Below are 13,635 nucleotides of genomic sequence, written 5' to 3'. Positions count from 1 at the left end.
CGCCGTCGACTACTTTACGAAGTGGACCGAAGCCGAAGCATTGGCAACCATAACCGCAGCCAGGGTCGAGCATTTTGTATGGAAGAACATAATTTGTCGGTTCGGCCTTCCGAACGCAATCATCACCGACAACGGCAAACAATTCGACTCTACTCAGTTTCGGCACCTGTGCCACCGATTCAACATCAACTTGTTCTTCGCATCCCCAGCGCATCCACAATCAAACGGCCAGGTAGAAGCCATCAACAAGATCATCAAGCGGACACTGAAGAAGAAGCTTGGGGCAGCTAAAGGAGCCTGGCCCGATCTCCTTCCGGAGGCACTCTGGGCGATCAACACCTCCTACCGTCGATCGACTGGAGAAACACCGTTTTCCCTTGCTTTCGGTACCGAAGCTGTTGTCCCCGTCGAGATCAACGCACCCTCGTGCCGAACGGCTTCTTACAAATCCGAGCAAAATGAAGCCTTGCTCACTCTCAACCTGGACCTCATTGATGAACACCGTTCCCAGGCTCAGCTTCGGAACGCTGCCTACAAACAGCGGACCTCTCGCTACTACGACTCGCGCGTCAGACGCCGATCGTTCAAAGTGGGAGACTGGGTTTTACGCAAAGTTTCTCTCGCCACCAAAGACTCGAGCGACGGCACCCTTGGTTCATCTTGGGAAGGTCCTTATGAGGTCGTTACTGTCTGCCGACCGAGAACTTACCGACTGCGTGATACCGATGGTCAGACCCTCGGCCATCCTTGGAATATCGAGCACCTCAAATATTACTACAAGTGACGTGACCTTTGGTCCTCACTCCATGTACAGGTGTTCACACCTTGTGTTGTCACCTTCGGTCGTTACCTTTGTAATCGGTTTATTTCAACATACTTCCTATTCTATACATATGGCATTACCAAATAGCAGTATTATATCAACAATATTCTGCATTCGGCATGCACACATACGGGATTACGAACATCAGAAAATTCAACCGAAACAAATTTAACATAGATATAAAAGGCCACAGAAGGGCCATCTGTCTTTACAATATGCCATTCGGCATGCTCAAAAACGATACTTGGGTTATAAAAAAAAGTCTACGAGGTGGGTGGATCGGCTTCGGTCACGACAACATCGGCATCAGCTGACGCAGGCACAGGATCAGTCGACGGCTCGGCAGTAGACACAATGGCAGCCCTCGGCCCGGGATGACCTTCTTCCTCCCCACTGCTTGAATCGGTGTCGTCGGTTTCCTCGGGCTCGGCATCCTCACCCTTGTATGCTGATCGGTTCATAATTGTATATCATTTTGTACCCTTCTAGCTTATGATTTGGTTATGTTTTTGAGTTAAACTTGTGCTTTTAATCCTTTTTGTGTTTATCTTTTAGTTCATTGAGCTTTAGGTAATAATGAGGGCTTTGGATAGTAAATGATGCAATCCATGCATGTTAGGGCCTAATTTGGATGAATGGATGAAGAGCTTAAAGACAAACTCAATTTTGGTTACAGCCCCCTGCCAGTCCAGTTCCGTAGGTCATATTGCAAGCTTTGTTTCAGCAACCTACACAGCTCGGATGAGGCAGCATTCTTCATGAAAGTTGTTCCAATGGGTGTGTACTATAACATATCCAAATTTCAGCCCCATTGGATAAATCTGGAGTCCGTTACCTAGCAAACACAGAACCATGCTCAGGATGGATCTTATCAGCGCGGAAAATGAGTTAGCAATTTGTTTCGGCCTTAACTTCTTCCTCCGACCTTGGATTGGCCCAAATAACATATGGCTGGAAATAAGACATTCTGAACTTCAATTTAGAGTGCTTAAAGTCCTAATTTGATTAAGAGAAGCCCAAGTTGTAAGCCCTTGAAGTTGCTGGTCATGCTGACCTCAGCATGTGCTGGTTGGATGCTTGGTCATGGTGAGCTAGGTATGAGCTATCATTTCTGGTTGGAAGCTTGGTCATGGTGACATGAAGATGAGCTAGGGCTGCTGGTGGGATTTATTAGTGAAGTGCATCAACCATTTCAGATTTTATAATGGAAGTGTTGTATGCATTAGTGAAGTGCATCAACCATTTCAGATTTTATAAAACAAAGTGTTGTATGCATTAGCCATACTTAATTCAGATTTTCAGCTTCCTTAGGCCTATATATAGTGAGGTTTCCCAAGCTTGTAAAAACACCCCAAGGGGGGGAGCTCTCAAACACTTCTCTAGAGCTCCCTTCCCTTCTCTCCCTCAAATTCTCTTAGTTTCTCTTTCTAGTTTTCAATTGTTATAATGAGATCTTTGTGCTGAAATTCTCCTTAAGTTTTTCCAAGTTCTACTTAATTTTCATTGTTATGTAAATTCTTTTCTTTAGTTTCAAGTTTGATTAGTTTCCAAGTTTCAATTATGGTTTTTGTTCTTATTCATTATGCTTATAAGTTAATATGCTAGTTTGAATGATTGATCACCATTTAGGCTTGCATGTTAGCTATCTTGGTTTGAATTAAGAGTAGACACCATGCTTTAATTCGAATTGAACTATGAATAGGAAGAGTATGTATGGACATTCGACAACAGGGATTAGATACATACTTGGTTGTTTAAAATGTTCTTCTATGCTTAATGGGTTCCTAATGCTTAATTTTAGGTTAGACAACAAATGATCAAATTAGGGAATTAGGAACACAAGGTTATGACCACACACCATGGCTTAATCATACTTTAGCTAGAATCAATCCATTAATCTAATTGAACTTGGGAACTTATCTGCTTGAGTTAGTTATTTCTTTCTTCCTTGTTTTATTTATTTCCTTTCTTTTTCATTTCTGTTTTGTGTAGGAAAAATGAATTGGATCATTCAATCACCAATCCTCGTGGGATCGACCTCGCACTTACATATGCTATACTACCAAACGACTCGTGCACTTGCGAGTATCACAAGTTGAGGATGCAACTGAATCCATTTTGGTGCAGCTGTATCTACGCAACATACGCCTCCACCATCTCTTCGGTCACCCCTTCCGGTAGCGGCGGCGGATTCCGGAGAAAGTTCAGGTTCAGCTTCTTCTCTGCATTGTACCGCTTGAATCGGTAGACAAAGTCGTCACATTGCTCCATGACTTCTTTGTCTACCAGAAGCGTGAACTCCTCCGGCGCTCGGTAGTCAGCTACGGCTTTCGCCTTCACCTCCTCTACCTCCTTGGCATGCGACCGTTCGGCCGCATCCATAGCCACCTCCACCGCTGCCTTCGCCTCCTGCGCCGCCACCAAATCCAGCTCCGTTGCTGCCAATTTCGATGTCAGCTCCGCTATCTTCGCAGCATTTTCCTCAGCACGCCGGTCGGCCTCCTGAATGAGCTTTCCGGCATCAGCGATCTTCGAACGGCCCTCTTCAAACTTTTTTTGGTACCGTTCGGCAGCATTGATGGCTCGCTTCACGCAGAGCCACATCTCCATATCAGCCTGATAACACATACAAAGTTAGTATGCCGAACGCATAACCACTATAAAAAAAAAAACAAGTTAAACACTTACTGCAGCCTGAAGCCGGAAGGCTCGCCCGGTCTGCTCGCGCAACGTCTTCATCGACAGTTGCTCAATCTCTGACAGCTCCATTTGAGCGCCATCGATCATACTGTTGATGAACGGCACAGCCTTCCGAGGGCAAGCAATGTTCACCGGCCCCTCCTCTCCCTCTCCTTCATCATCGGGAATCACCACCGATGTCCCTTCATTCGGCCCCCTTGGCCGCTTCGGCAATGGCGTTGCGTCGAGGGCACCCTCAATCATCCTTTTTCCGGTTACTTGGACGTGCACCTCCCGAACAGCCTCAACCTCGGCCGCTTGCTTCTCCCGGCGGCAATCCGCCACCGTCTGCTCATCACCTGAGGCCCCTGCCGCCTTCTTCTTCGGCCTGGGGGACTGCCCTTTCTTCGGCTTCGGCGCCCCATGCCCCTCCAACCGCCTCCTGGTCGCCTCACTCATTGGACACCCACCTGCCACTGCAAAAACACAAGTCATATCAGAAACGGTAGATATGAAAAGGAAGACGCTCACGACGCCTGCCGAACGGCATCACTCACTTTGCCTTTTCTCCTCTTCCTCTTCCTCCTTTAACCTTCGGTCGTGCTCTGATTTGCCGATCAAGCCCGCCTTGTACAGGTTCCGGAAGTATAGCAACTCCTTGAAGAAGCGATCTTCTTCGGCAATCTTCGTCCTCACCCTCTCGATCGCTTCCACTTCTCTGATCGGTGCAGACGGCCGTTTCAAGGACACTGAAACACAAACATCATACGGTCAAAAAAAAAAAAACCAACACCAACTGCCGAACGGCAGGCTCTACCCTACCGACTGTCTGGAAAGACGTAGGAATCCTCCTCTCCACGATCACTCCTGGTGCCGATTCCCAGTCACCAGAGACAATGACCCGACGCTTACGCCAGGTCTTCTGGGAGCTCGGCACCCCAACCACAAAGTGTCCACGCTGACCTGCCGATAGACAATTGGACTGCACCCACCCTCCATTATCGGCACTCTTCGCCCTCGTCACACTGTACAGTTGGGCAAATTGTTCGTAGCTCGGCTCCCCCTCGCCAGCCAAGCTGAACGCTGCGATCGTCCCAAGCAACGTAATCCAAAAGTTTGGATTATACTGCCATGGTGCATATCCGATCGCAGCCAATATCTTCTGCACCGAATGTCTCAACGGCAGCCGAAGCCCGTGCTTGAAGACATCAGTGAAGAAGACCACGCCCTTATCATTATCACTGAGCGACTCTAAGGGCCCCGGGATCCGCATCCCTACCGATTCCGGAATATTGAACTCCGCCCGAATCTTCGCCAACTCAGCCTCGGTCAGCGTGTTCGGCTCTAAATCATCTACTCCGAACAACGGTTCCGTGGGCTTCGCCATCGGAATCCGTTGCCTCCCCCTGACAACCCTCAACACCCCTTCCCCTGGGACGGCAACGGACACGCCACCTCCATCGGCCTCCCGACCCGAAGTCGAAGGCTCCCCATCTTCAGGCACTCTCGTCGAAGTGCCCCCGGCCTCGGCACGCACTCTTGCCCCCTCTACTATCTCACAGCTTGAAGAGCTCCCAAAATCGGCACTCTCACTCCCCTCGGACGAACTCCCCGAGGACGATTCGTCCTCATAGGCCCTCGGACTACGCCTACCCTCGGATTTGGTATCTGACATCTACAAACACAAACGAAGGGAAACTAAGTGCTATGCTAGAATCAAAATCTTGTTCTACCCTTACACACTCATGTTCATACTTGTTCATGCTTGTTCATACTTTGTTCAAACAAAAACTCAACGAATTCAACACTTTGATTCATACAAATGCCAAAACACGGCAACATACCTTGTTTGCACGGTGGTTCAAGTTCGCCGGAAATCGCCTCCGCCTTGTTCACACTCACCGGAAATCGCCTGCTCAGCCTTCGCACGGTTGCCGGAAATCGCCTCTCACAAGCTCTCTTCGCTCCTCAAATATTCCAAGTATTTGTTCTCTCGTCCCCTCCTCACATTTATAGAGCTGATTTAGCATCGAGAAGCGAATCGACGCATCGGGATACGAAATGACGCGGCTCTTCACAGCCATGCCGACACGTGTCACGCATGCATAGGGGAGACCAAACGTCAGTTGCGACGCTTCAACTTCCCGAACGTGGCGGATCTAGCCACCTTCGAGCACAACTCCACTAGCGAACGGCAGGCGCACATCGATGAGTTTTCACTCACCTCTCGTGCCGAACGGCAGGCGCACACCGTTGAGTTTTCACTCACCTCTCGTGCCGAACGGCAGGCGCACATCGATGAGTTTTCACTCACCTCTCGTGCCGAACGGCAGGCGCACATCGTTGAGTTTTCACTCACCTCTCGTGCCGAACGACAGCCGCATATTCATGAGTTTTGACTCACCCCTTGCAACAATCGGCACATCATGCCGTCTCTTCTCCAAGCTCACTCCCTTGGGCACTTGGGGGACTACATACCACCATCGGCAACTATGGGACCATTGTGTCCGGGTCAGAACGCCGAATACACATTCAAGTCCCCAACCGAGAAGCTTCTCAATCGGCAACTTGGGGGACTACTGTTTGTACCATATCTGACCCTCCACTCGTACAACGAAATGTGGATCTCATAAACTCGCCCAAGTACCCAAGGCTCGGACAATCGGCATCGGCCACCGATGGCATTGTCTCAAAGCTGCGAACAGCCATTACGAGCCCAACTCGTCTACAATCGGCATCCCTTACCGATTGTAGAGAATCAACCTCGAAGTACCTGCCCAAAATATCTAAAGACTCGTGTCGACCTCAGAAGGCCCTCCCACGAGTCCCACATCGAAAATGAGCACTAAGAGCATACTAAATGCCCTCTATAAATAGGCCCCTTCCACTACAATACAGGGGTAAGACTTTTCAGCTTGACTTGTATACTTCTATATGGTCAACAGCAAGAGCTCATAAAACAACAAACTTACTTCGGCATCGGAGGGTCTTAGGCTGGTTCCACACCGGTTCCATAGACCGTACGAGTCTCGACTTCTTTCTATTCAGGATCAGCATCCCAGGACAGGAAGAACCGGCATCCAATATTCAATCGATCCCTCGATCGTCCATCTCGTTTGTAAGTTGCACTCATCTCTATCTGTTCAGATTTAGTGCCAACAGCGTCTGTAGTTTAAATTGGCGCGCCTTTGTGTCTTGTCTTGTCTCTCATTAATTGCGTTCGTTCAGAAAGGTTTGTCGCGATAAAATTGAAAACGCGGGAAATCAAAAAGAGAGAAAACAAGCTCTCTGGATATGTTCTAGCCAAACTTGATGGAAGCTGGCCAAGATCCTCGCCCGAAAAAGAAGCGTCGCCAACGCCACACTCAGCATCATATCCAAGAAATGGAAGCGTGAGTAATATTTAATCTCACATCTCCCTAAACAAGCTCTTGTTAATGAGTTCATAATGGTCCTTTTAAAAAAAAAAAAATTAACCTTGAATTAATGTTCTGGTTTTTTTTTTTTTCCCGGATATTCTTATTTAGTTTCTTCACTGAGTGTCCCCACCCAGATCTCAAGCAGAGGAAGGAACTGAGCCGGGAATTAGGTTTGGAACCATTACAAGTGAAATTTTTGTTTCAAAATAAGCGCACCCAAATGAGAACTTAACTTAAAGGAGACGTTCTAACGAGAGCCTAAGTTGAGGCTGCACTTCAAAACTTACACCTCTACTGTGAGATTATATATGTGGTGTCTGAAAGTAGATGATGGTAGGCAAGATGCAGCCATTTGACATGTTAACGTACCTATTAAAAGTCTCCAATCAGTACAACTCATGAAAATACAAGAAATCCTCAGTCCAGCCACCAAGTGCCATAGAAAGATATTCAGAAGGTTTAGTCATCATGTCTCAAATCCTATTGGATATAGTCACACATGAGACTGGTATGAATTGCGTACATTAGAAAAGAAACATCTTATTTTTATTAAGATGAAATAAGATGAAAGGAGAGCATCTTATTTAAAAATTGAAACCACAAGGATGCATCATCCCACCTGAACCAGTAAGTTCAATAAACTCAGGATTCATGCCAAAAGTTCAATTCTGAATTTCTAGGCTTTCTTAAATACCCAATTGCAAATTAATTGCCAATTAACATCGAGTATATATATGTCGCTATAGTAGATATGGATTCTACGAAAATTAGAGAAGAGAAGAAAAAAACAGAGAAAAGGAAGGAGAGATTCAGAGCACACAGTCAAAATTGTTGAGGACAATTGCAAAAATCAAAGAGGTGGAAGAAGGAATAAGATGGGTATCCAAAGGGAAAGACCAGAAAAACTTGGCTGGGTCAAGATTCGAAGAAGAGGAGTAGATGTTGAAAGAAGGAAAGGCGGAGTCGCGAACGAGAGAGAGAGAGTCGGGGTTTTTTATACTATTGGGCTCTATAATCCCATTTAAATTAGTCCCCCTTCTAACCAAACATGGACTTCAGATTCAATTTAGCACGGTCCTTTACCAAACATGCCCATAGTCTTCTTTTTTCAAAACAAATCTAGCCCATTAGTGAAATAGACCTAGGCACTCACTAACGTTTCTTTCACTAAAAAGCATGCAAGTAAAACGATGCGTATTGTAGTTGGGGCACCTAACATCTTCTTCTTCACGAGTTAGCCGCCTCTTCTTCGCAGAGCAACTGCAACTGGAGATTCGCAGCAGCTGCAAGCGCAAGTTCGTTCTTTTATTCTTCCTTCTTCTTCTTTATTATCTACCTCCGAAACCAGTAAAAACTAGCCTCTGTCGAATCCAGAAGAAGAGGCTAAGTATATTGCTTATTCACCCATCTCTTTCTCTCTTCCTCGCTGTCGCTTCCCCTCCCTCTGCGGTGCAGAGCTTAATCACAATGAAGGTGAATGTAATATCTCGGTCCACAGATGAATACACTAAAGAACGAAGCCAAGACCTCCAGGTGAGTTTTCACTTCTTTCTTACTCTCAACTCAAATTTCTTCGTTTTTTTTCTCTATAAAAATATGATTTCTGGTTCAATCTCCGTAGAGGGTATTCCGTAATTTCGACCCCAACATCCGAACGCAAGAGAAAGCAGTGGAGTATGTCCGGGCATGTAACGCCGCAAAATTAGAGAAGGCATGTTTTGGGATTTGGATTGTAATATTTGTTTTCTGAATTTTTGATTGCATTGCATATTTGGGCATATGGATGCTGAATTTGATTGAATTATGTTTGTTTTTGTTGTTGTTCTTAATTTAGATTTTTGCGAGGCCATTTGTTGGAGCAATGGATGGACATATAGATTCTATTTCCTGTATGGCAAAGAATCCAAACCATTTGACAAGAATATTTTCTGGTTCAATGGATGGAGGTACTTTTTTTTCCCTTAAAATTTCTAATGCCTTTTCTCTCTAGATGGTATCCTATACTACTGCTAAATCTAAGAAAAGCAAGTAACAAGATTTCATCTTAAGAAAAAGAACCGTGGCGATTTCTTATTAATACTTTTAGATTATAGAGCTTTTAATATACTTTGTTATTAAGCTATCGAGTTTGAATTTGCTTTAATTCCTCAACCCATTATAGTGTTTGATATTTCTTTTCTTTGGCAGATATTCGGCTCTGGGATATAGCTTCCAGGTAACCACACACTGCTGAATCGAGTTGTTCAATTTCATACAGATGGGTTAGAATCTCAGTATTAGGCACTCTTCTGTAGAGAATACACATATGCTTTTCTCATGTGGAGTGTTATATGATTTAATTGAGATTCGGACCACTGTCCCTTTATTTGATTTTTAATCTATAGTTTAGATCCTTTAATAGCATTTCAATACTTCATGCATAAGTCATTGAAATTTATTGTATTTGTTATAATCATTGGACCCAAAAAGGCGAACAGTTCGTCAATTTCCTGGTCACCAAGGTGCTGTGCAAGGTTTAGCAGTATCTACAGATGGGCGTGTTCTTGTTTCTTGTGGAACTGACAGCACGTAAGGCATAACCTCCTGGGTTACTCCCATATCTATACATTTGATTGTATCTATCCATTTATGAAGATTGTTCATGTTGAAATCACTATCTTCCATTTTCAGTGTCAGGCTTTGGGGTGTACCTGTTTCTACTCTTCTGGAGGATGATGTCTCATCTGATAAATCTGCTGTGGTATTGCCTTCCTAATAGTGTGATATTTGTCGTTCCAGTGAATGATTTTTCTATATTATATGTAACTAACTAATTATAAATGATATTTGCAGCCACTGGAAACTTATGTTTGGAAGAATGCATTTCGGTAAGTTTCTTATTGAATTCTCGGAGGAGATGTTACTTAATTAGTTAGTTTTACAAATTAATTGACATGTGCTATGATTTTTATGGGTTTTACTATTAAGGTTTATTTTCTCATTTTCAGGGCTGTTGATCACCAGTGGAATTTTGATCGTTTTGCTACAGGTGGAGCTGGAGTAGATATATGGAACCACAACAGGTTTTGATCTGGCCTGGTTATTCTTCTATTATGTTGAAGAAGAAAAAAAAAAAAAAAACTGTTCATCCCTCTTACCATGACAATATACTTTGTGATGCATAGGTCTGCACCAGAGCAGAGTTTTGAATGGGGAACAGACACAGTTGTATCTATAAAATTTAATCCTGGACAGCCAGATATCTTGGCCACATCCGCAAGGTCTGCATTATTGCTTGTAGATAAGATACTCATCTAGTTCTAAAAACTTGTACGTTAAGCACATTAGATACCATGTGCTTGTTTATAATGGTTTTTGGTCTGGATACATTGGTTTCTAATTTGAGTTTTGAGTTATATTTGTTTTGCTTAATAAGGAATGGTACTGATAAAAGACTTTAAGTATTTAGCATCTTGGAAAACAAATGGTTTCTTGTAAAAGAAGGTTCAGCTGCAAAGGGCAGCTTGTCTGCTGGTCAGCATCCATTTTTTCTTATGAAAACATCTTCCTCTTAACATGCCATAAATTTGAAGGAAATTCGAAAATTCCACGTTGTAAAATCTGAATCTCTCTTTGAAAATTGTTGTGAACATGTGGCAAAGTGCCAAACCCACAATTAGTTCATCCATTTGAGGAAATTGGTGGTTCTATTGTTACAGTGGCATGATTGTTTTCAGTCCATGCCTACTGTATTGATTTTATTTTATCTTTCCTTGTTTGTTTGCTTTCATTTCTAAAATTAAGTTATGATATTATTGTATTTAGGAGAGAATAATATATGATTTTTTTTATGGCAGTGATCGCAGCATAGCAATATATGACTTGCGCATGGGGAAACCAGCAGCGAAGTTTATTATGAGGGTATTGTTAATGTTAACTTAAGGGTTCTTAGCAACATTCGTACAGTCTCTTAAATTTTTGCATGTATTGGCCTTTCTGACTTGCATTTTTTGGACAGACAAGAACCAATTCCATTTCTTGGAATCCAATGGAGCCAATCAACTTCACTGCTGTAAGCATGTAACCTAAAGTTAATTAAGAATTTGGATTTGTCATAGTTTTGTATTTCTGATATTTGCATTACATAAGTCATTTGCTTCAGATTATCATTGTGCATCCTTTTCATGGTTTTAGGATGTTTGATCATTACATATGTTTCTGAGTTGAGTTTGGAATGGAACTTTAGATCTGTCTACCAACTGCAAGTTGGTAATATGATTTGGAGCAACTTCCTCTGTGCAAAAACCTTCTAATTATATGTAAAATATTTGAATATCATGGTTACACTTATTATTGGTTTTTAGGAAACATCCCTATGATGTCATAAACCATGTAATCTGATGACTTCCAGTAGTACACCAATGCTAGAATACGTGGACTTTCTTTCTTGTGTAGCATTTTCTTATCCTATTCCATGAAAGTGCTAATCTAATTCCTCAATGACAGGCAAATGAGGACTCCAATTGCTATAGCTTTGATTCTAGAAAGCTTAATGAAGCTAAGTGTGTGCACAAGGATCATGTATCTGCTGTGTAAGTTGATAATTTTTCAATTGAAATATTTGGTCTTTTTCTCCACTCCTGAAATCCATTTTTCCTTTTGTATATTTAATATGAAAGTTTTATACGCCAAACTTATTTTTACCATTTCCAGGATGGATATTGATTATTCTCCAACTGGACGAGAATTTGTCACTGGATCTTATGACAGAACAGTGAGTTCATTTCTTATATGATTTTGACAATTTTGTCAATGTGTAAATATGGCCGTACTTTTTAATCAAAAAATTTCCATTTGCAGGTGAGAATTTTCCAGTATAATGGTGGTCATAGCCGGGAAATTTATCATACAAAGAGAATGCAAAGGTTTGGTCTTCATGTATTCCCTTATTTGGGTTCTTGGATTTGTTGAACATATGTAATTAGCTTTTATATGCCAATCACTTCGTGCTCCATTTCTTGAACTATGCAGCCATTGGATTCCAGAGGGTATTGTTTCACATAACAAAATGGAAACTTTAGCTTTATGTTGACTAATTTCATTATTCTGACTCTTTTGTTTCCCTCTTCCTGCTTTTTATGTAGGGTGTTTTGTGTCAAGTTCAGCTGTGATGCTAGTTATGTTATTTCTGGGAGTGATGACACTAATCTCAGGCTTTGGAAGGCTAAAGCATCAGAACAATTGGGAGTTGTAAGATATCTCTTCCTTTCCTCGTGTTTCTGTTGTTGACCTTGGGTTGCAATATGGCTTTCTTCTGCTTCCTTTAACTATGTGGAATTCACTCATTTACTTTTTGTATATTACATTTCAAATGTTGAACTGCTTCTTTGTGCGTAGCATTTTTGAAGGGTTTTTATTTTTGGATGGATGAAATAAATACATAAATGGTTTGACCATAGAATTTTATTGGTACCATGCACACTATAACCGATGTAGGCTTGAAACACACAGACTAGTAACTGCGAGTTGAATGGTTTCTATTAACTTCTTCGACATCCCTTCTTTTAGACATCCTATTATAAACTTTTAACTACTTGTTACCTGCAGCTTCTTCCAAGGGAACAGAAAAAGCATGAGTATAATGAGGCTGTCAAGAATCGCTACAAGCACCTTCCCGAAGTCAAGCGTATTGTGAGGTATGATAAAAGGATGCCAGCAATTAGCCTTTTAAATTTGCTCTTTTGTTTTAGAAAAAAGAAAGTAATTATTGTCAATATATTTCCTATGAGATATTACAAGATCCATCATCTTTGAATGTTTCCTAAGAAAGATTGCTGGAGTATTTGATGATTTTGTGGGCAGATGTAATAAGCATAGAAAGATGCCCTTTTGATAAACTTCCATGTATAAAACCACCATTGCCCTTTTTTTTTTTTAAGTAGCAAATTTTTAATGTATTTAGGACCCTTCCCAGATTAATCTCTATAATATATGAGCTGGTTGCAACTTGTTATAATTTTAGGTTGGGCTTGCAGATTAGCGGTTCTTGTATCTTAACATGTGAACCTGATTCATTGGATGTTCCTAAACTAAGCATTACCTTACGTATTTAAGGGATAGCATGCAGTTTCTGCAGAACCCTACAAAGATTGTATGGCTAATTTCAGTCTCTTCATAAAATAATGAATTGTTTTTTTTTTTTTTTTGGCTTGGAAACAAATAATGAGTAGCATGTGACATATAAAATGGTTAATCGTTGTGAATGATGATTCTGCAGGCATAGGCACCTACCAAAACCAGTGTACAAGGCAGCTGCAACATTGCGTGAGATGACCGAATCTCGAAGAAAGAAACACGAGAAGAGGAAGGCGCATAGTGCCCCAGGAAGCATCATTGAAGAGCCATTACGGAAAAGAAAAATCATCAAAGTTGAGTGATAAATGTGGGTAGTTTGTAATTGGCTCATGCATATCCATGCTAGAGAATGGATCTTTCATGTCCAATGTTCGTGAGCTCCATACCAGTGCCTGTACAGTTCAAGTGATTTCCCAATCACCAATCCTCGTCATGCACGTGCTGTCTCTATGGTGGTTTTGACGGACTATGTTTTGTTCATGCTATACTAACGTCAGGTCATAGTGTAGTTTATTTCACTTGTTCAGCCTTGTGCAATTTTGTCTGGAAAAATGTGTAACTGAATATTAGAAGGTATATCAAGGGGACTAATCTTTTTCA

General features: G+C 42.3%; 2 protein-coding genes across 3 annotated transcripts; one reads left to right on the top strand and one right to left on the bottom strand.

Moving 5' to 3' along the window:
• Positions 1–220: 220 nt before the first annotated feature.
• LOC148293743 (uncharacterized) lies at positions 221–3,657 on the bottom strand. Its single transcript, XM_088254588.1, has 3 exons — positions 3,512–3,657; positions 2,993–3,439; positions 221–481 (listed from the first exon to the last, which is right to left on the bottom strand). The coding sequence occupies exons 1-3, from the start codon at positions 3,608–3,610 to the stop codon at positions 221–223; spliced, it is 807 nt and encodes a 268-aa protein (XP_088110714.1). The 5' UTR covers positions 3,611–3,657.
• Positions 3,658–8,104: 4,447 nt separating this feature from the next.
• Positions 8,105–13,635, top strand: LOC110747367 (uncharacterized). Of its 2 annotated transcripts, none has more exons than XM_088255760.1 (17): positions 8,105–8,454; positions 8,543–8,632; positions 8,756–8,867; positions 9,109–9,136; positions 9,391–9,489; positions 9,592–9,658; positions 9,754–9,788; positions 9,909–9,983; positions 10,086–10,181; positions 10,758–10,821; positions 10,919–10,972; positions 11,407–11,492; positions 11,614–11,674; positions 11,761–11,825; positions 12,045–12,150; positions 12,508–12,596; positions 13,178–13,635. In XM_088255760.1, the coding sequence occupies exons 1-17, from the start codon at positions 8,389–8,391 to the stop codon at positions 13,335–13,337; spliced, it is 1,353 nt and encodes a 450-aa protein (XP_088111886.1). In that variant the 5' UTR covers positions 8,105–8,388; the 3' UTR covers positions 13,338–13,635. The 2 variants fall into 2 exon arrangements, with proteins under 2 accessions (XP_088111886.1, XP_088111885.1); XM_088255759.1 differs by having other exon boundaries at positions 8,106–8,454; positions 9,592–9,661.

Source organism: Prunus avium, chromosome 6 (assembly GCF_965620075.1).
Source record: "Prunus avium chromosome 6, drPruAviu1.hap1.1, whole genome shotgun sequence".
Taxonomy (NCBI): domain Eukaryota; kingdom Viridiplantae; phylum Streptophyta; class Magnoliopsida; order Rosales; family Rosaceae; genus Prunus; species Prunus avium.
The sequence above is the reverse complement of the archived record's forward strand: the minus strand, read 5'-3'. Positions and strand labels throughout refer to the sequence as shown.